Raw genomic sequence first — 23,080 nt, forward strand, 5'->3', positions numbered from 1 at the left:
TCATTTTTTCAATTATATCATAATATCAAGGAGTCAATATGCTATTAATAGTTTACCTAAACATAGAAGGATTCCCTTGATATTGTGATTGGTCAAAATCTTCCTTCTTCAGCATCTCCTTTCCTAAATGGTTGGTTTACACATGACTTGCATTTAGAATAGGAAATATTTTATTGTGATTTTAGTCTAGCCTTGAAGAATGGAGATTTGGTTTAAGCGCAAGTTTGAAGAAAACTGATATTAAAACAAGGTTTTGTGTTTTTCCTTTTCTACATCTTTTTAACAATAATTTGTGTGCTTAAAAGTTTAAGAAAGATGCGTTTTTATTTGAGATAAATCATCAAGTGTTCCATGTTTATTTGGTGATTTATCAAACACTTTATCATTCATATTGCATTAATTTGCATAGTTCGGTGACTCATACAGTTGAGAGCACCAAGACCGTGATGACGGTTTTTCCAATGAGCTTGAAGCAATCGTGACCAGTAATGCATTTGACATTAGGAGTGTTGAAAGATCATCCTGTGACAGAAGTTGAGTTACGAAGAAGTCGGTAAACATTATCTAGAATGTGTCTAGGATAAATGTGTGAGTACTTCTTGTAATCATCGTTCTATAGTAGATTTGTTTTGGACTGAGGAGTCTCGTAGATTTTCCCCAGATGTGGGGTTTTACCACGTAAAATAATTCTCTGTGTGTTCCTTTATTTTATGCTCTGCACGTTTTAGGATTGATAAGCCATATCAATCATTCTACTGAAGTTTATTTTTGTTGATTAATTATAATATTAAATTGTCCTATTCACCCCCTCTAAGCATTAATTATTAGTCATCCTACAGGTAATTTTAACATTTGTAGCCCTGAACCGGCCAAAAGAAAAGTCAAAATATAGCAATTCTTTTTAATTGTTATTTATACAAATAATATTAGGAGGAGGGAGCATTCGAACATAAAACCTTGAATATGGAGATAATAACTTTTAGGGCCCGTCTGATAATGTTTTTGGAGAGTGTTTTATGAGAATATTTTTAGAGAATGAAAACAAGAAAACGAATTTGCATTTTCAGGAATTAAAAATGCGTCGGTAGATTAATTAGAAAACATCTTTAGAAAACAAAAATAATGAAAACGTGTCTGGTAGTACAATTTGAAAATAATAATGTGTGAGTTATTTTCAAGTGTATTTTTGCTAATTTCAGTTTTTTTTATAAATTCTTTAAAGACAAAATTTTATAAACAATAGAAAATGTTTAATTTAACAAATAAAACATTCTAATGTTTTTTTAAAGACTAAAACTATCTTTATCTCTTTTGTTTTTTCTCTCTTTCTTTCTTCCTTTCCTTCCTTCCCAGGCCCGTGCCCTTCTTTTTTTTCTTTTTCTTTTTCTTTTCCTATTTTCTTCTTCTTTTCCTTCCCAGACCGTTTCTTTTTTCTTTCTTTCTTTCTTTCTTTCTTTTTCTCTCTTCTCTTCTTGCTCTATATGATTCTTTCTCTTCTTCTTCCTCTCTTAATTTTTTCTTTTCTTCTTCTCCCTTTTTTATTTTTTCTTTTCTTCTTCTTCCTCTCTTATTTTTTCTTTTCTTCTTCCTCTCTTTGATTCTTCCTGTTCTTCTTCTTTCTTCATAACCATCCTCTCTCTGTTTCCATTTGTCAATGGTTGGTGGTGGTTCGATTGGGTGGTAGTTATGGTTTCAATTGCTTTGGTGGTGATCGTGCTTTGGAGGTACCGGTGCGGTAAACTAGACGATGGGTCTGGATTGGGGGAGATGGGTTTCCACAGTGGTGCTCCTTGGTTGATTTTTTTTTTTTTTTTGGGTCTAGTGCTTGATAAGTAAATCAAGATCTCAGTGATTTTAAAAGAAGAAGAATAGCTATGGAGAATTTCAAAGACAAGAATTGATGTTGATTGGAGAACGAGAGATGGAAAAAATGAATTATCGTATGGACTGAAAACGAAAACAACATAGTATCGTTTTCAACTTTTGTTCATGAATTGGATTTGTTTTTGGAAAATATTTTTAGGGAAAACAAAAATGTTCCACCGAACAGGTATTTTCCAAAAAACAGGAAATGAAAACGGAAAACAGGTAGTGAAAACGATACTGAACGTAGCCTTAACTACTTAAATTACAAATTCTTTGCATGTCAAAGTATAGCAGCTTGATTAAAAGCAAAGAGTCGTTAAAACTGATTGTACAAAATCATGTGCATCTTTCTAAATCCACAAGACTGCCTCTATATTGTCCCACTACCATAAAAGTTTATTTTTGTTAAGAAATAATAGCGGAAGGCCTTAAATATTCGGAAATAGCAATGCACCGTGCGTCAGACTGACCACTATTCTTCATATTTACATATTTCTTGTAGGCATATAAATCTTGAAAATACCACACGTAAAATTGAAATGGTGGGGAAAATCTGAAGCAATGAAAGGGCCCCAAATTAGGTACGCAAATAGAACTCTATAATTCTTGTCTTTTTTTTTTTTCGTATGTAATACTCTCATTCAATATACAAATGTTATTGGAGAGCCATTCAAATGCACAATCTTATATTCAAAAGTCATTCCTCGCACTAATATGCTCCTATTTATTTGTGGTGTGGTTGTTGTTAGGCCAAACTGAGGGATGGCTTTGGATCCAAAAACTAATAATGTACAGTATAAAGCGATTTTGCTCAACTTTAGCCTAGTGTACATTCGTATGTCCAATTATTTCGCATTATTTTTCAGGTAAGTAATTAATACGAGTCTTTTGAGTTATTTGACTTAGTACAGTATGAGTTCAACAGTAGTTCACGGTCGCAGAGGAGTCACTAGAGTTCGAAACCTAGTTCAAAATTTGCATCAATAAGACCGACACTCTAGCATTGGAAATGAAAACGACCAAGAACTTGGCCGTTACCCACAAGCATTGCAAGTGAAGTCTTGCCCAACTTAAGTCCTTAACCGATGACCTCCACTTGGCCATGACCATATTGAATTTAATTTTGTAAAGTCTCCAATTTCAAAAATTCAATATTCCCTTTGAACTGATTTTTTTTTTCTTTTCGAAATTCCCTTTGAACTATAGGCAACGGAGCACTGTACAAAAATCCATAGTATCGACCACCCTCTCAGCCTACCTCAATATGCAAGTTTAAAATGCACGTACGTAAAAAAAAGGAAGAAAAATTATGAAAGGAAACTGCCAGAGCCGGTGCTGTTTGTAGGTATATATGTACATATTCCCTTTGTACCAACTGAGAAATTAACTAACACACACCAAACCCTAGTTGGATTGGAACAGCACATTTATCTCTTTAACCATATTATATTATCAGAAATTATAAATAATAATCCAATTCAAAAAACTGTCCACTGAAATTGGTTGAATGGCTGCTAAAAAAATTATAAAAAAAAAAGTTTGGTTGAATAGGGGATGATGTAGGTAGAAACTTCGTATCGAAAATGACAAAAACCGTTGACAATCTGCATAACATCACCTTCACCAGCCACCATATATAAAAACGTCTCTCCCTCTCTTCCATCCCTTTCTCCACGCTAATTAATCTCACAATTTTCAACTTTCAAACGCAGAAATCAAATTAAAATTAACAACAAAAAAGAGAGGAGAAGAATAAGGCGATGGACAACTCCACCACCATGAGTTATAGTGGCGATGAGACAGACGGCAACGCCGGGGGATTCGCGTACGGCATAGGAGTTTCCGTCGGCGTCTTGGTCTTAATAATCATCGTAACCCTCCTCTCCTACTTCTGCACTCGCATGCGTTTCCCTCCAAACTACCCGTCGTTTCGAAGATCGTCAAGCTCCGTCAGGCAGCTGCAACTCCAAAACGACGGCGCTGCAGCTGGTGGTGTCCAGTTGGGTCTTGACGACTCCGCTCTACGCAACTTCCCTCAGCTGCTCTACTCCCAAGCGAAGCTCCATAAAAGTGAGTCAACGTCAACGACTACGAGTTGTTCTATATGTTTGGGTGATTACAAAGACACAGATGTTTTAAGGCTGCTGCCTGATTGTGGTCATCTTTTTCATCTCACTTGCGTCGACCCTTGGTTGAGGCTGCGCCCCACGTGCCCGATTTGTCGGAACTCCCCCGCCCCGACACCGATCGCTACTCCGCTTGCTGAGGTTGCGCCCTTGGCTGGGAGACGAGACTGATTGGTTTGTAGAAGAGTCATCACTGAGATTTTGGGTGATCAATGAGATTTTTGTACATTTTTTCGATTTTGATATACATGGTTTTTTGTTCTTTTGTTTTTCCTCTTTCTATCTAAGCACTACTGTTTATACGCTGAGATATTTGTATACATTCATGGGATATTTGTACAGATTCACGAGGTTCCCATTTTTGTTAGGGAGCTTCACATTTAAGCTCGAAGATAGAGCCTAAAATGCAGAAAAATCCTACACTAGCCAACATGGGCTAAATAATATTGTAAATGGAGTATACATTTTACAATTGCAAACATGATTCTGGGTTTTAAATATTACTTCGGTGGTTCTAAGTCAACTAAAAGCTTTAATTATTTAAGGGGAAAAAAAAAAAGAGACCTAGCCCTAATTAACATTTTTGCTTCGAAAAAAAGAAATTTGAAGCTGAGTTTGATTAGAAAAACCCAATTTCCATTGAATGCAGATTTAATTTGTAAAACACGGAAAAACTGAAAAAACAACCAAATAACTTAATAAAAAATAAAAAACCAAAATAATTACCGTCTTCTTTTCCCATGGAAGACTCCACGATTGATTGAAAAAAAAAAAAAAAAAAAAAAAAAACAAGGAATCTTCCGTCTTCGTCTTGGGATGGTGGGGGCTTATAGAAAAACCCTACACTACAACGTACTTCTTCATATTGTGACAATTTATTCATCACATATTTTTTCAAATTGTAACGATTTGTGTCATTTGTCATGTAAAATATGTCGATGATTTTGTCACATAATTCTGCAGAATTTGATGATGTATGATGCATTCCAGACTAAAGTACCTAATTATAAATAATATGTGCAATTGTTCAATGTACAATATAAAAGTAGATAAATTTTTTTTTTTTTGGGTTAATGACCTAAATGGTCCTCCAACCATTGCCTCAGTATCATTTTGGTCCACCAACTAAAATTTTTATTTTAAACGTCCTTAAACTTTTTATTTCGTACCAAGATGATCCATCCGTGACAGATTCCGTCACTTCTGATCATGCGATGGCCACGTAACTGAGTTTTGAAGGGTATATGTGACTTTTTGAGAAGCCCTATCGTTCAGAACCAAAATCCCTCCAAAATACCTCCACTTTTTGAGAAGCTCTCTCATTTCCCACGATTACCATCAAGTGAAAGGGATTCTAATGCGAGTTGCTAAATTGGTCGATGCTGTAGTAGTGTGCGAGTCTCTGAATTGGTGAGGTTAGTGTGTAATTTCAGTGTTAGTTTTGGAGTTCGAATTTGGGAGTTTGGGTTAGGGTTTGATTTTAGGGATTTTGGAGATTCTGGGAAATTCACTAGTTGCTGATAATGGAGTTCGAATTTCATTCAGGTGGAAAGACTCCCAAATACGGTAGGGGCTTCTATAATGCATTTTATGTTGTTTTTGTTTGGAAATGGATGAAATGGATGAGTTGTCCTTGTCTGAAACTGTGGTTTCTTTATAAAGATTCCTTTTTCTATGTTTGTGTTTGGCTTTTTGGTTGTTTTATGTTTAACGTAAGAGTAAATGAATCGTTTTCTTGTATGTGGATTTGGCTTTTGCTACATTGACTGCAGAGTGTAAGCTTTATGTCTATGGTCCCTTGGTTGTGGTTCCTGTATGTTGAATATGGGGTTTTTTTTAAACGGCTGTGGTCCCTTAGTTGTCTGGTTCACACCAAACTCAGTAATTGTTGCCCTTGTTGTCATTAGCATTAACAACAAAACTATGACTTTAGAATAACATATTGTTGTTTCAATTTTGCAGCTACCAATGGAATGTGCACTCTAGAATTACATCACGGGGGCTGGTTTGAAAATGGGGTTTATAAGAAGGGTAAGGTCTGTTATTTGGACAATATTATATAGGATTTTCTGTCCTCGTTAAATTTACTGAAAATTGGGAGAGGTCTTGGTTATGATGTTGACATTTCTCAAGTTGAGCAACGTTTGGAAATTAGGTGTAAAAATGCTGATGGTGGACTAGAGCTTGTTACATCAGATGCTACAGTGGTTGAAATGGTTGGTCACATACCATCCAATAAGGTTATTGTGTTATACTATAGTGAGGTTGAAGACTATGAGTATGATGCAGATGCAGAGAATTGTGATGGGGATTTGACTCAGAATTACCAAGTGAAAGAGGTGGATTATATTGAAGTTAGAGATGATGAGACTTTTGAGGATGTTGGGACAAAAGTGGCAAATGAAGATGCGGTAAAAGAGGTACCAAATGAAGATGCAGGGGGCAGAATTACCAAATGAAGATATAGGAGCACATGTGACGAGTGATAATGAAGGGGTAGAATTGCCAAATGAAGATGAAGATGCAGATTCAGAAATTAAAGACAGTGATTATGAGTTCAGTGAAAATGAGGTTTACCATCTTCACATATTAGCTTAGGAAGATGTTTACCATCTTCAAAGATAAGTGCAATTAGGGGAAGAGGCTTAGGAAGAGGCATAAGTGGATGAAGAGGCTTACCATCTTCACGACCAACTGTAGGTTTTTGTCATTTGGTTAATTTCTTACTCATTTCACTAATTGCCAATTTTTCAACTATTATACACCTCACATTACTACATTGTTTAGGTGGCAAGAGGAAGGGGACAAGGAGGACTATCTTTGGACAACATTTCCCATGATAATAACATGACCTCAATATAGGGGAAATTATTGCTAAGGCTGTCATATTTTGTGTATTTTGGGATATGTAATTTTCTGGCTAGAGGGATTTTGTGACAAAAGGGACTGATTCTGACTTTAGACTGTGTAATTTTGTTGAGTTTGAAGGGCTAAAACTCTGTAATTGCTTGCCTATTTTGGGTTAGACACTTTTTTGAGCAGGAGGATTTTGTGCACTTTGTGTAATTGGTTTTGAGCTAGAATGGCTCAAACTGTGAAATTAGTTGTCTATTTTGGGTTATGTACTTTTCTAGGCAGGTACATTTTGTAATTGGAATTTTGTAATTGGTCTAACTGGTCTTGAGCTCAAACTCTGTAATTGGAATTTGAATGTTTATATGGATGTTCATTTTGTAAATTGCCTGTGTGGTCAAGAATGGAATGCCTTTTAATTTGTTCTACTCAATGGAACGACATCTCCCAAATATTCAAATAACCTCAATTCAAGAAAATTTCAGAACATTAATGCACATTCAAGGGACACTAATGCACATTTCAGAACACTAATGCCCATTTCAGAACCATTACATTCAAAGGAACAAACCCCATAACAATTACAACTTCCCACTCATCACAAATGTTATAAACAAACCCCAAGACAAAATTAAGGAAACCCACATTATCAATTGTCTTTGCCCATGACCCCATTCCATAACCTTTTTTCTTGAACCTTTTCTTTCAATTTCTGCTACAGTTCTTTCTTTTTTGCTTTCACAGCTCTCGATTGTTCTTCCTTTGCTCTACCTTCCTCCTCCATTGCTCTAAGTCTTCTAAGCAAATCAAGGACCACTTGTTTTCCTCTTGGACAAGTTTCATTATCCACCCACTCGAAATAATGCATACCTCTTCTGCTATTCTAGCAAATCAAATCTTACCCAATTTCAGACCTCATCAAGCAATTACAAATGGGAAAGAACAACTTTTGCAACCCAAATAATAACTTACCCAATTTTTATCACAAACATCGAACCTTCTTCCTGGGTTCAAATCTTTCCACGAAGTCCGACGAATTATCTTCGTCCCATATGCGCAGTATCGACTCGTCCCACTTGAGGTCGTTGAAATCTCTGACGTTGAAATCTCTGACATTGCAAACCTAGGTTCTAATTTGGGGGTTTTGGTGGAGCTTCTAACAGAAATGGGAGGGAATGCGATACTACAGTGGCTTGGTCGTTTTAGAGGAGGATACTCACCTAAAAATACTGTTTTGTCCCTCGATTTAACGGAATAATACATAGACTTTGATGGATAAACCATCTTGGTACAAAATAAAAATTTAAGGACGTTTGAAATGAAAATTTTAGTTGGTGGACCAAAATGATACTGAGGCAATAGTTGGGGGGCCATTTAGGTCATTAACCCCTTTTTTTTTCCACTACTAAAAGTAGATAATTACATTACAAATTGTATGTTCCAAAAATAGCAAAATAAAGATCCCAAATTAAGTATAGAGACTTGGTACAACCAAAAGTAAGTCTAGCAATGTATAATCCAAAATGTCAGCGAAAGGACATAATTTATTCTTAAACTAGTTCTCATCAAGATTGTATAGTTTGCTAGTTCATCGTAGTCGTCATAATCAGAATGGACACCTTCGTTATTACCTCTAGAGTTGGTGTTGATTTGCCCCTGAGATGCATGCAAAGCAGGCCTCAATTGGGTTCTCAACTCTTTGTTCTCCTTAAAGCCATTAAAGAAGTAGGGCATGAGCTAGAGGTCTCCATATATGCGAGGAAAAATACCAATGCCATGGATAGATCTTCCCCTTCTCTCGAGCTTCTCACCCATGATTCCAAACCTGCATCCAATAATACATCATGCTTCTCATCATGTCCTTAAAAGTTTTATTTCTTCTTTTTGTGATGTCATTTTGCTGTGGTGTCCATGGATTAGTGTATTGTATAATTCCTTCTTATTATAGACATCTAGTAACATGATTTCTCCCAGCCTCATCAAACCTTCCATGAAACTCTCCCTCCCTGTTAGATTAAACTATCATGATATTTATGTCCAATTGTTTCTCCACTTCTACTTTGTAAATTTTGAACATGTCTAAGGCACTTGATTTTTCATTTATTAAGTACAGGTGTCCATATCTTGAGAAATCATATGTAAAGGTGAAAAAGTATTTAAAGCCTCCAATGAGTTGGAGTTGGAAAAGGTCCAACTCCAACACACTTTGGCTTCGTATTGCTCCTTTCTTTTTTAGGTTTGTTAATTTCCCCTTTACACATTCAATGCATACTTATGCCATCAACAAGAATTGCTTTCCCAACTAGCTCATTATTTTTGAAAATAGAACAATAAAAAATCATCAAAGTCCAAACTGAACTTTGACTCTACAAGCCTACTAACTGAAACTAAGTTCTTTCTCATTGAAGGAACATAAACCATCTAGCTCCAAAATAAAACCAAAATCTAGTTCAACCCTAACTACTCCAATTAATGAAATCAATGTACTTGGACTTTAACTTCGTTGCTCATGAACACCTTCACTTCTTTCTTGTTTGGTGGCCTCTTCCTTATGAATCCCTTCAGCTTTTTGCTTTTCCAACCACCTATTGTACCTTTTATAGTCCTTCTTCATATGCCCAATGATAAGCCTATATTATATTGGTTGTTTTAATTTATTTTCTGAGATTTGTGAAGGAATTGTCAAATAGGTGAAATTGAGATAAAAAGGGGCAAGAAGATGAAGATTGAAGATTATTAATCCATACGCCAACCCATTAAAAATTTAATCTAATAAATTGAAAATTGACACATCATCCTTAAAACAAAAACCTAGTGATTTACTTCTAATTAAAAGCTCTAACTATGCTACCAGGAAAGTTAATGTCCTCTAGTTGGTTTTTTTTTTCTTCCTTCTTTCTTTCTCTGTTCCCACCCCTCCCCAAAAATCTTATTACCCAATCAACAAGTTTTCTTTTCTCCCAAAACCTCTATGTATCGCATATATTTAAACATCAACATCTTTTCTTCTTCCCCTATTAAAAAAAAAAAAACAAAAACAAATCTGCTCTTCCTATATGTCAATTGAGATGGCAAAGGTTGTTACAAAAAATGGTTCATTGGCCTTCCATGTCGAATAAGGGCATACAAATATTAACATAAATTCATGGAAAAATTCAAGAAAATATTTTACTTCACACATATAAGTAATCAACCAACCAAAAAAAAGATGTAATTAACCAACAAAGACTTGGAGCAAAGGCGTGCTATTAGATTTATATATTTTAGACTCCTCAGCCAAGAAAGCTTGTTGAGAGATAAGGTTTTGGAGGGGGAAGGAAAGCAGGCAAAAGCAAAAATTTTGAACGGCTACAGAACTTTAACAAAAAAGCAGAGAAAAATAGAAAATCAAAAAAAGAAACTGCTACATCAAGTTGAGTTTTCCGTTAACAAAGTTAGGGCGTTTTCTTTCTTTTTTAATTATGAGTAAATTAGGTTTTTGTTTTAAGAAGGATATGTATAACTCTGTTAGATTAATGACATGTTTATTAATTCGTAATCGGATATGAGGAATTGAATTGAGGAGGAGTTGGATTGAGGAGAATTAGATTCCAGATTCCTATTGAAATTGTTCACTAAACCATGTGTATTTAGGAGAGTTAGATTCATAATTCTTATTGAAGTTGTTTACCAAACTATATGGAATTAATTATTGACAAAAAAAAAAAATGGAATTGGGGTAGGAGTGGTGCCAATACTAAAATGTCCTCATTGTTGAGTTAAAGTAGATGACAAATTTGGAAATTTTAAAATTGTATGAGGATATAATGGGTAAAAAAGATAAATTCCTAATGAGTTAATTCTCCAATAATTAATGTCACCTCCCACCCAAGAATTGAATTCGTGGGCTCCACTTACTTTTTAATTTGTTGATGTGAAGTCAACACATGAATTCGACATAATTGGAATTCAATTCTTAATTAGTAAACACACTATACATTTTAATGAGGTGGCTTAGGTTTCCAAACCTGCTTCAGTCTGATTTATTTTCCGTTTTAATTAGGTGATCCCTTTCCTCTGCAAACACTAAAAGAAGTAATGTCGGCTATTAAATTTTTTAAAATATATATATATTCCAGTATATATACATACAATAGAAGAGATGTTACTTGCATAACCAATCTGAATACCAACCCTATATATCGATCAGTTAGCTCTCAATATCCAATCTGCTGCCATGGTCAGATGGATGCAAGTTAAGGAACATTGCCGTAAACTTGAAGTATACCAGTCGTCTCTTGGAGTAATACCCGAAGATGTCGATACTCCTCACGCTAAAATATCGAAAATATCATCATCAACAACATCATCAAAGTTGAAGAAGAATATCAATATTGATGATCTCCCGGAGGTTGTGTTGGTAGAAATTTTATGTCGACTTCCTTGTGCAAAATTTGCTTTTCGATGCAAGTGTGTGTCCAAGCGCTGGTCCGCTATCATCTCCGATCCTCTTTTTATTCACCACTTTTTGTGTCTCCAAAGTGATGATAAGCATGCGCCAATTACACGTACTATGATAAACTACAACGTTGACATGCTGAAGCTTTCTAAGATTACTGATCCAGTGATGGAAAGATCACTTGAGTCTCTGAATAGTTTCCTCCATACAGTATCGTCCAAGTTAACTGACTTAGATATCGAGAGACAGCTCAAGCTAGAAAAGAGACTCGTCTTCATCCCCAATGTGTACAAAGATTTAAAACCAGGTGTAGTAGGGACGTATGATGACTTAGTTTTGTGTTGTGCCGCCAAGTATCATCAACGCGATTACTACATTTGCAATCCATACACCCAGCAATGGGTTGCTCTTCCTCCCTCGCCTCAATGCCACAAAAGAGTAGTAGCAGTAGGGTTCATCTGTGATCATAAAAAGAAAGCAACCCAGCAGCTTAATAATGCTGCTGCCGAATATATATATAGACACAGGGTTGTAAGCATTCCTGAATTTTCACATTGTCAGGCATATACCTTCAAATACTACGTGGAGATCTTCTCTTCTGAGACTAGGGAATGGAGAGCGTAATATATTTCGTTCCCCAAGAAATTAGCTTTCCATAGCATCAATCCCAGTATTGGCTTTGCACACAAGGGAATGTTGTTTTGGGTGGGACGAGACGAAGGTCGTGCCTTTCTTATTGGGTTCAATCCGTTCGACACGAAAGAAAATCATGGAACAATTGATAAAAAATGTTTCATTGAATTTGACCAGCCGGCAATTGAAGGCCTAGGTAATGTGTCGGAAATTGAGTGCCTAGGTGTGTGTCAAGGCTGTCTGCGGATGTTCAACTTCGAATTGAGGACAGGTACACTCTTAGTTTGGGATTTCAAATTAGTAGAACCAGCTGATCAGATGGTCAATGGAGGTAACTGTTTGATTTTGAAACACAGGGTCCCCATGGACCCAGAAATACTCCTTTCGAATGCGGTAATTTTCTCTCACAACGAATTAGACATGCATTGGATTAAGGTATGTGCTTTGGACCCAAATAATGAGGATATTTTGTATTTAAGTATAGGCAGACACTTTTTCATGTGCAATTTTCTTACAAAAAGTTGGTTAGTGATAGCAGAAAAAGATCGGCACCAAAGTGTTGTTGCTCCCTTCCTACCATTGATTTTCCACCCTCAATGGCCAACCCCAGTTCCTAGACCCCGTCGGAGGAGAGGTAACTGATTTTCTCTGCAAATAAATTGCTTGTTGATGTTACATGAGGTCTTAGTATAGTGTTTATGTACCAAAACGTTTACTCAAGAGAGGCTGAAACTTGAGGTCTTAGAAGTTTGAAGACGTATGTTTAGAGTCTACAACTTTGCACCAAAATATTTAATCGAGAGAGATTGAATCTTGACTTGTAATTAACATTTGTTTTTTGTGTGTTTTTGTTTCTGGGATTAGGATTTGGATATAATTGCCCATATATAGTTTGGTATTCTTTTAATTTTTACTTTAATTCTAGTAAGAACTGATGCGATGATGTCTTCCTGATTGCGTATATATATACCTTATAGATGAAAGTAAAATGTGTCATTTCTTCTTCTTCTCTTGTCATTCTTTTTCCATGTCTCTATTATTTTAATCTTTTCATCGCTCTATTATGATCAACTTATGTCCTACAAAGAGAATCTGTTTGGATTATATATTGCCAAGGAACATGACCTTAGCCGTTGGCTTGCTCAAATTGGTATTCTTCTCTCTGTGTCCTTATCTCAACCCCAGCTCCGAGCCTAGCTTGTCGCTCTTTTGGAACTCGCTCGAATACTGCTAGGATCACCAAATTTGTTCACCATATTATGTTTCCAAATAATGTGGCAGTTGTGTAGAGATGATTGCCTAATACTCTGGTTCTTTTGTACTTGTCGTCGTCCTCCTAATCCTACTTCTCTCTCTTGCTTCCTACCTCAGCACTACATCCACAAACCCATCTCTTCATCAAAGCCGTGCTTCCCCAATCCCGGCTGACCAATATTCTAGTGATCAACAAGGCCTGGATGAAGCCACTATAGTTAGTTATCCAAAGCTTCTTTATTCCATAGTTAAGCTCCAATATGGCATCAGCTCATCTGCTTCTTGCTGCCATATTCTTGGCTGATTACAAGGAAACCAACACGCATCTTGTGTTACCGGATTGTGGTCATCTTCCATGTCAAGTGTGTTTATCCATGGCTAGGCTGCCTGCTACTTGCCTCATATGTCTGCTGCTCCAGCTCCACTCTGCATTTCTGCCACTCAGATAGCACATGTGCTTACAAGCTAGGGAAGAGCCATGAGATTGGTATAACATATAAATCGTGAAATTTGAACAGATTAATGGGCTCTATAATTTTCTTCTATTTTAACACTTTGTAATAAGATTATTTAATCTTCTTACTAGGAGCCAGAGCATTAACCTCTGTTTTTCCTTCTAAGAAGGTAAATTAATTCATTCGAAAAATGTCAAAAGAAAAACCTTTCTGTTTGCAATAGGCAGCTAGCAGAAACTAGGATGTGCAGGGAAGGATAAAAATCCGGTATGTGGCCGGGTTCGGGGAAATTTTTGGGTATGGTGTTAGAGTGGCTTCCAACTCTGTCCCACGACTCTCATTACATATATAAATATATATTATTTTACATAGAATTATTCCCTACCTCTACTAGTGTAAGGTTAGGCCAGTGTTTTGCTACATTTCCCGACCCTGTCTAGGCCAGCTTTCCTCCTCAAAGATCTCACAAATTACAAATCCACAAGGAAATTAAAAACGAGGGATTTATAGAAATTTTTTTTTTTTTGGTCAATGGATTTATAGAAATTAAATGCTAAATATTATTGAGGATCCCTGACAGACCCATGTTATTGATTTCTATCTATGGTTTGATTCAGTGACTCCAAACAGGAGCTTAAATCCACTAATTTTTAATCTACGTGCGAAAATATGAAAATGGCACCCAAGTAGTCCAAATTAGAAAAAGATAAATTCTGCCCTGTCCTAAGAAATCATCTAAGGCTAGTCAAATTATTCTCACCATTTTAGGTCCCAATCCAAATCAACTTTCCTAGACCAACCCAGAAACAAGAAGTAACACCAATTGGTAAAGCCAGCCAAGAAGCACCCCTTTGTGTATCAATGCTGCAGAGTTTGAAGGACCCTCCGGGGAACCATTATCAACTGTGGACGGAGCTGGACTTGTAACCTGCACATAAGGAGGCTGGGAGTTATCTGGAGACGGGGGCAGAGCTGGTATATGTGGCGATGAAGATGGCGGAACAGGAGGTGGAGAAGCACGAGGAGGGGAAGACGGTGATGGACTTGGTGTGGCGCAGGGGCACTCATTAACTGCAATGGAAATCTTTTGCCCAAGACTGCAGTAGTTTGAGATGTTGCACATGTAGTAGAACACGCCCTTTTCTCGCAATGGAATATTCACTGGACCACTGTTGAAGACCTTCAAGGGCTTGTAAGCTGTGCAGCTATCATACTCTTTCTTTGTCACTTGCAGCACATTGAAACGCCCCGCTTCGAAGTCAAAAACTGCAAACAAATTAAATTAATCGTAACGTTTTCTTGTTCGATATCCAAGCCGGGCCTCATAACATAACGTACCAAACTGTTTGTATATAAATCTTATATTGCGTATGTATGTAAGATCATTAACGTTTTAAAATGTTTTGGTAAAGGAAAATTAACAGTGTATGTTTTCATGAACAAATTTGTATCCCAATATATACCGAGAGAGTCGCCGATCTTGAAGAAATGGTTAGAAGACCAGTTGGAGTAGTAATCAACAATTGGAGGTATGGCCCAGAATGTGTCTCCGACTGAGTATCTCATGCCCCCGCTGCCGTTCTGCGAGCAACCATAGGATGGAACAACCAAAACAACCACCATCACAGCCAATATAATGCAAAACTCCCTCTGCACAGCCATTGCAGAACACAGAGAGAGAGAGAGAGAGAGAGAGAGAGAGAGAGAGAGAGACTGTTTTCTCTGCGGTTGCAGAGAGCTGTAGCAAATGCAATGAAATGGAAGCAACAGTAACATTCAAAGAGGCCTGTAACGGGTTATATAAAGAGGTCAGAGCGATTTTCCATTTTCAGTTAGTCAATATTTCTTTGGCAACATTATTAATCTATTTATTCTCTGATTTTTTTTCTTTGGAAACAGTTTCTTAGCATTCATAATAAACATTGACCAAAAAAAAAAAAACATTCATCATATACCTAAAGTATATAAATATTTTCTATTATCGTTATTTAGAAAATTAAATATTTGCTATAAATGTTAATTTATAGACTCATTTGATACAGATATAATGTAGTTAACAAAAGAGGAAAACTTTGGCCCCAAAAAAAAATAAAGGAAAGCAACGGTAACATTAATGAAATGGATAAGAATGAACTCGAACGGACGATGTAGAAATACCATTAAACACGAAGAAAAATAATTTTGGTTCTGCATATGGCTCGTTTAACTCAGAAACAACAAATAGTTATGTTAAAGTGCTAGGGTTCTAAAGAGGCAATAATTGCCAAGAAAAAGGGACAACAATTTACGTTGGAGACTCTAAATTATCCTTCCAAGTTTCCAGCCCTACAACCCTGTTCCTCCATGTTTATTAAATGTGTCAAATGTACATGGCCTGCCTGAGCACAACATGAACACAATCCGATTTAGTAAGGTCCGACACGACATGACACAACCCGTTTTTATAAAAAATAGTCAAAATTTACCCCTTATTTTCATAAATGTCAGTTTTAAAAAAAAAACTTTCAAAAATAGCAAAAAACTCACCTAAATAGACTCAAATGCCCTCAAAAGTAAAACCCACGTAAACCTAAAAACATAAAACCTGCAATCTTTGTTTTCATTTGATTTCCAACATATAATCTCCCTATGTTTCGATCAATGTTATATCATTGGAGGACTTGAACCATGAAGCTTCCCTACAGTGCCCCCAAGCCTATATATCTTTCACTGAGTTGCATAGCAGTACAGCTGCTGGCACAAGTGTAAGTCATTTGAATCATGATCACCAGTCACCATATGTTTGCTCGAAGGCCTGTATTTGATGATGCACTTCTAATTGCTTCTCGATGGTACCTTCTTGTTCCAATGATACAACATTGATCGAAACATAGGGGAGTTTATAGGTTGGAAATCATATTCATGGTTCAGTCCTCCAATGATATAACATAGATTGAAACTTTGTTTATTTTTGAAATCAAATTGAAAACAGAGATGCAGGCTTTGCCTTTTAGATTGATGTGGGTTTTAGTTTTGACGGCATTTGAGTATTTTTAAGTGAGTTTTTTGCTATTTTTGGAAATGTTTATAAAAATTGACATTTATGAAAGTAGTGGGTAAATTTTGGCTATTTTTGATAAAAACTCTAAAACAAGTCCATTTTACCAACATATAGTTTTAGTACATTTTTAATAAACATTGTGAAGAACATATAGAATCTTCCAGGCTCGTATGCTTGTTATTATCATGGACATCACATTGTTCGCAAGAAATATAAAACGAGTAATTATACCACGTGATCATACTATCGTACTATTCTTTAATTTATCAAATAAAACAACGCAAACTCACAATTGATAGATACAACAAATTCATGCCACAATTTCTCATAAATTTCATAAATTCAACAAACTAACATAGGAATTACAAGGCTACGCTTATATAGCGCACAAAACTCACTATTAAAAAAAGTAGAAAAGAGAAAACAATGAAGGAAAATAATACAGTATCTTCTTTCTAATTTAAAAAAAAAAAAGTAATTTAGAGAAGATATGCGAAGATACACACTGTTATGTGCGTAAATAATCTGAAAGATTGCTTAGGGCTTTGGTTACCCTCTGGGTGGCTTGGTTTTGGTGCAATATTTGGGACAGATTCCTTGGGGCTTTGTGCCCTAACTGACCTATATTGCTTGGGGCCGTGGTTGCCTTCATGGGGGCTTGGTGCATCACTTAACGACAGGCCATAGTGCCTGATTTCTCGGCAATTGAGAGGTTGTAATGGTCTTGTATTCATCTCTGCATACTGCATTCAAGTTAAGCAACAGTAGAAATTAATTTGTATGAAAAATTGTTACTTCGATGATAGGTACTGATCGTTTGAAAGACACTACTCTCACGAGTTTTCACTTTCTTGAAGTAGGCCGTCAGTTCAAATCTCATAGACGCCGGTAGATGAATACGAATAAAACAAAAATCGAGGAATCAATTAATGAAGATAAGGTTAGTTACATCATCCACAGCTTTCTTGAAGTAACTCCACTTGTTCTCTTGAAATATGTTTTACCTGAGGGCAGTTTATGATAAGCTAAGTCTCTCATAATTTTTTCTGCTAAAAAGGATATGAAGAAATGCTAAGTAATTAGGGCTGATGAGGAGGTTTTGCACCCTTTCGTTTATGGTCCAAATAACTCCTTCAGTGCAAGGAGGGGATGCGAGTGATCCAATGTATCTGTAAAAACTGAAGCTAGTCCATTTTATTTCCCTTGGATCAATCGCTGCTAAGTGTACCTCCTTTGTAGCAACCTCAGACATCATATCTTTGTTCACCTGAAAATTGTAATAGTTGGAATAACACCATTCATCTCCTACAGTTTCTTTTATACAATTGTGTTAATCTTGAGGCCTTTTAGCATGGATGCTGCTAGTTTTGCAACACTGGCTGTCTTAACAACGGGCTGTAGAGCATGATGTCTCGGTCGTTGAGAGGCTGTGATGGTCTTGCGTTCATCTTTGCATACTGCATTCAGGTAAATGAACACAAGCTATATAGGTGCTCAAAATTGATACTTTAATGTAGTTAGTTCTAACAGAGGAATCACATGACAAAGACAAGGTTACTTACATCATAAACAGCTTGTTTAAGTAACTCCAGTTGTTCTTTCGAAACAGTATTTACCTGAGGGCAAATTATCAAAATGTGAATTTACAACAGTTCAAGAAATGTTCATGGCAGATGAAGAGGTTTTACCATTTCGTTTACGGTCTTCAGTGCAAGGAGGGGTTGTGAGTGAGCCAATGTATCTGTAAAATTTTAAGCTGCTCCATTTTATCTCACTTGGATCAGTCAGTCCCAGTTGTGTCTCCTTTGTACCATTCATAGACTCTAAGCCGTTGTGCACCTGAAAATTGGAATATATATATAGTTGAAAAAGTAACACCTTTGAGCTCCTGTAATTTGTTTTACATATATGTTTTGAGTCTTTTTACCTTTGAGAGAAGAGGATTGGGGCTGCCAATTTTGAATAGAAGTGCAACTACAGCTTTAATGTTAGGGTCCGGACTTCGGTGAAGCATGTGCAGCTCCAAATCATACCTAATAAGTAACTCTTTAGACATTGATCAAACAATTTGGATTTTTAAGACAGAGGAGCTGAGATAGAGAAAGAGAGAGACCTTATGCCATTAATGGAATGCTCAGAGGGGGTGTGCCAATGGCATTGCTTGAGGAAGTAATCTGTGCCATTGATTTTGACTGATCCAGCATCACCCTCCCACTCCATCTGCATCAATTGAATATAATACGAAGAAATGAAAATTGCATCACTATGAATGTCTCTTAAAATATGTTTTTTTTTTTGGTGACAAATTAGACATTTCCATACAGCATATGTAGTAAAAATTCATAAGACCTTGAATGCTACACATTTGAAAAAAAACAATAAATTAACTCAATGAGATTTTTAATTTTCCCACCGCTATATTTTCATGGTTGCATTGCAGGGCTTGTAACTCATTTGAAGATCCTCTAAACTTGGGATCACGTTGGTGGCACGGCCATCCGATAAATCTATTGGCGATTGCAATTTTCCATACTTGCATGCTGCCCATTCTTTCTTAAGCTCTCCCCAGTGTTCTGGTCCCTTCTCATTCCCATTCCTATAATCAAACTCTACTTCTTGACCTGCACCAAAAACCCAATGGCTGTGATCATGATGAAGCTGGTAAATGAGATGAGTGCAAGAAGTAAATATATTTGGCATTACCGACAACTTGGGCTCCAATTGGTATTTGGTGCCAGTAGAGAAGAAACAAAAATACAAGGAACTGAAGATGGGCTTGCTTTGATTCAAACATCATTCACAGACAACAGCCACTAAAATCATACAAATGTTAAGACAGAGGAGCCTCTGTTCTTTGTTTGAAATTGCTACAATGAAGAATGATAGAATGATGCACTATGAGCCTATGCCTATATACAATTTACTGGATCTAGATGTGGGAAAAAAAAAAAATCATACATCATCCCTCTAGTAATATCTTTGTAATACTAATCACTTTTATTGCATACTAAAATGGGGTTTGAATGATTTCGAAATTTGATGACGCTCAACAGCTAGGACATGCATGCATCTTTGATTTGCATGCGAAAGTACTTTCACTTCCTATGATGGAGAAGTTTATGTGACCTAACACCGCCACGTGGTGTTATTAATCCACGTATTAAACATGTTAGCTTCTCGGTGTCTCGCTGTATTTGTATCCTCGTCTAATACACTTGCATTTTGAGAAAACCTCTTAACGAGTTGGACTCTCTCTTGGTGGAAACTAGAAAGAATCATTAGTCTCTGCTAACTAAGGTATCTGTTAATAAATGTGGATATGTCCCCATCTTGCCCTTTATTTTTTGGTAAGTCTTTATCTCTGTTTGGTAGCGGAAAGATTTACCTCAATTCTTTCCTAGGTTCATTTTGAATTTTCTTCTCATTTTATTTTTATAAGTTGGTACATTGTGCTTTGCAGTGCCAGAGGATAGCATTTAGAAAGATAAAATGATTTCAATCCATTTTCAACAATTCAATGTTGATGGAAAATTTCATAAAATGTTACACATTCATTCTAATTCTGTTTTTGACTAAAAACTAGCTTAGGACTTGGCAATGAAAGAGACCTGGAGTTGTAAATAGTTTGTGATCATGACGCAGCACGGAAGACGGATGGACAAACACCTAAACCCGAAAAGATAAACTAAAATCCATCAGCAATTGGAATCCACCAGAAAAATGGAGAAATCTTTAAATTTTGATTAATAATATGATAAAACTGATTAATACAAATACCATGAGTCATCTTAAATAGAAAACAAAGAAACACTAGGTTACAGAATATTCCTAAAACTTAATTAATAAGAAAATAATTTAAATCATATCAGGAAAATAATATCTTGATTGATAACTTATCTAGAAATATAAATATAATATAGATCTTCTCAAGAAATCAAGCAACCCGAAAATCCCAGCAATACGCATTCCTTCTTCTCCTAGCGGATAATTGATGCTCAAGCATGATTTTCCATATTTTGAAGCCCAATTTTCTGATTTTGAAATTTCCCTCTTTTTCAAATTTCCTTCCTAGGAATAAACACATGATTTGTCCTACATCAGTTCAGGACTTCCATTGTCCTTGCTTAGTAGCTTGGAGGTAATCTAAAGACTTTCTTAGTATGCAGCCACCAATGGAGGCCGATGTGGTTAGTTGCACATGTCTCACTGGGAGAACGATGAGCCATGGAGCTTGATATCCCGGCCATTAAGAGGTTGTAGTGGTCTTGCATTCATCATTGCATACTGAACTCAAGGTAATCAACAGAAAAAGTTATTAATACTCAAAAATGGATATTTTGATATGCTTTTTGGTGGACTTTATCATTTCAAAGAATCTGTTGCACAAGAATCACTTCACAAAGACAGGTTTTACTTACATCGAAAACGACTTGTTGAAGAAGCGTCACTTGTGATTTTGAAACAGAAAGTACCTGAGGACAGTTTATAATTAGCTTCTCATTTTTGGCTACTGAAATGTGAAATTACAGGAGCAGGAAAAATTTTCAGGGCTGATGAAGTTGGTTGTACCTGTTCGTTTATGGTCCACGTAACTCCTTCAGTGCAAGGAGGGTTTGTGAATGAGCCCATGTATCTGTAAAATTTTGAAACAAGTAACCCCGTTTGAGCCTCCTTCATCTTCCTCGGATCAATCACTCCCAGTTGTACATCCTTCTCTACATCAGTCATAGATGCTATCTCCTTTGTCACCTGAAAGTTGGAACAACACCATTGATCTCCTATATTCCTCTTCTCTAATTTAACTGAAATGAGTTTTTAGCACATAAATTTTGAAGAATTTTACCTCAGAGAGAAATGGATTGGGTTCACCAATTTTGTAGAGGAATCCAACCACAGCCACATTGTTGTTCTGGGCTCTGTGAACCATGTGCAATTCCAAATCATACCTTTTGCCATTAATGGAATGCTCAGAGGGTGAGTGCCAATGGCATTGTCTGAGGATGTAATCTGTGCCATTGATACTAATTGATCCAGCATCACCTTCCCACACAATCTGCATCAAATTACAACACAAGCAGTAAATATTCATGTCTTAATTTGTACATAAACAAGTTAAAGCAGAGTTTTTCACTTTCTTACCGCAATTACCGGACCTTCGTTCTCGATCTTGGCTTCGGCAGGCTTATAACTGACTTTAAAATGCTCTAAACTTGAGTTTACTTTGGTGGCAATCCCATCCCTTAAATCTATTGGTGATTGTGATTTGCCATCCTTGCATGTATTCCATTCTTTTTTAAGCTCTCCCCAGCGCTCTGGCCCTTTCTTGCTCCCTGCCTTATATTCAAATTCTATTGCATTCTCTGCACACAAAAACCCCAAACTCAATAAATTATGATGAAGAAGAATAAGAGAAGAATGTAAGTTTATATATGTAAGTATGTATTTGACATTACCAGAAGGTTCAGCTCTAACGGGTGTCGGGTTCCAGCACAGAAGAAAAAATGCAGAAACAAGTAACCCAAGATGGATTTGCTTTGATCCAGCCATCTTTCAAAGCCAACAACACTTGAGTTTCAAATTGCTACCACCCCAAAAGCCTTGTTCAATTCCAGTTACAGAATTTGAATGTGGAAACAAATCACAGCTTCTCCACTTTTAAGCAATTATATAATTTACCTTTCTTGGCATTGAAATTATTATACTTTGTTAATGGAAATTTAAGAAGTTGTATTAACTCCTTGATTTATGTAAGCTCTCCCTGTCACTAGTATTGAAGATTTTTCTGTCTAAATATATACAAGAGTTACTATATATAGACAATAAGAAGTTTTGGTGCAGTTTTTTTGTAGTGATTAAGCAAGCATATTCTCATAATTAGCGCTAGATTTTGGAGGATTTATACACTTTTCTAGCTAGAACGTCTTGGTACAGAGAACAAAAAATAAAAATTAAGACAAATGACTTGGTAATTTTTTTTGTTTTGTTATAACTAAAAACTAACAACGACATCTTCCCAAACATGTCTACAACAGAATTAGTTTCACGAAAAATATGTTGTAAGTTCACCTTAAGGAACTAACCAAATCAAACAAGGAATGTTGTTAACCAACCAAATTAACGGAATTGAGATGTGTGCTTTCTGATCTATCATAAAACAAGGAGTTTTTATCAAAAATAGTCAAAATTTACCCCTTATTTTCATAAATGTCAGTTTTTAAAAAAACTTTCAAAAATAGCAAAAAACTCACCTAAATAGACTCAAATGCCCTCAAAAGTAAAACCCACGTAAACCTAAAAACATAAAACCTGCAATCTTTGTTTTCATTTGATTTCCAACATATAATCTCCCCTATGTTTTGATCAATGTTATATCATTGGAGGACTTGAACCATGAAGCTTCCCTACAGTGCCCCCA

At 36.2% G+C, this 23,080-nt stretch overlaps 3 protein-coding genes and 2 pseudogenes across 4 annotated transcripts; 2 read left to right on the forward strand and 3 right to left on the reverse strand.

Annotated features, from left to right (window-relative positions):
* The first annotated feature begins 3,546 nt into the window (after nucleotides 1-3,546).
* LOC103330977 (RING-H2 finger protein ATL70 pseudogene) lies at nucleotides 3,547-4,456 on the forward strand (annotated as a pseudogene).
* Nucleotides 4,457-11,061: 6,605 nt separating this feature from the next.
* LOC148916906 (uncharacterized) lies at nucleotides 11,062-12,313 on the forward strand. Its single transcript, XM_089052317.1, has 3 exons — nucleotides 11,062-11,903; nucleotides 11,955-12,187; nucleotides 12,273-12,313. The coding sequence occupies exons 1-3, from the start codon at nucleotides 11,062-11,064 to the stop codon at nucleotides 12,311-12,313; spliced, it is 1,116 nt and encodes a 371-aa protein (XP_088908443.1).
* Nucleotides 12,314-14,415: 2,102 nt separating this feature from the next.
* Nucleotides 14,416-15,287, reverse strand: LOC103330990 (chemocyanin-like). Its single transcript, XM_008233601.2, has 2 exons — nucleotides 15,089-15,287; nucleotides 14,416-14,891 (listed from the first exon to the last, which is right to left on the reverse strand). The coding sequence occupies exons 1-2, from the start codon at nucleotides 15,285-15,287 to the stop codon at nucleotides 14,416-14,418; spliced, it is 675 nt and encodes a 224-aa protein (XP_008231823.2).
* Nucleotides 15,288-17,144: 1,857 nt separating this feature from the next.
* Nucleotides 17,145-19,462, reverse strand: LOC103331121 (carbonic anhydrase Nec1-like; annotated as a pseudogene).
* A 1,013-nt stretch (nucleotides 19,463-20,475) lies between these two features.
* LOC103331122 (alpha carbonic anhydrase 7-like) lies at nucleotides 20,476-22,317 on the reverse strand. 2 transcript variants are annotated; one of them, XM_089053218.1, is made up of 6 exons: nucleotides 22,119-22,317; nucleotides 21,805-22,013; nucleotides 21,509-21,718; nucleotides 21,235-21,414; nucleotides 21,084-21,137; nucleotides 20,476-20,949 (listed from the first exon to the last, which is right to left on the reverse strand). In XM_089053218.1, exons 1-6 carry the CDS (start codon nucleotides 22,210-22,212, stop codon nucleotides 20,869-20,871), a joined length of 828 nt encoding a protein of 275 aa, XP_088909344.1. In that variant the 5' UTR covers nucleotides 22,213-22,317; the 3' UTR covers nucleotides 20,476-20,868. The 2 variants fall into 2 exon arrangements, with proteins under 2 accessions (XP_088909344.1, XP_088909343.1); XM_089053217.1 differs by having other exon boundaries at nucleotides 21,805-22,023; nucleotides 22,114-22,317.
* Nucleotides 22,318-23,080: the final 763 nt, after the last annotated feature.

This window comes from Prunus mume, linkage group LG5 (genome assembly GCF_029339155.1).
Source record: "Prunus mume cultivar Tortuosa linkage group LG5, ASM2933915v1, whole genome shotgun sequence".
Lineage (NCBI taxonomy): Eukaryota > Viridiplantae > Streptophyta > Magnoliopsida > Rosales > Rosaceae > Prunus > Prunus mume.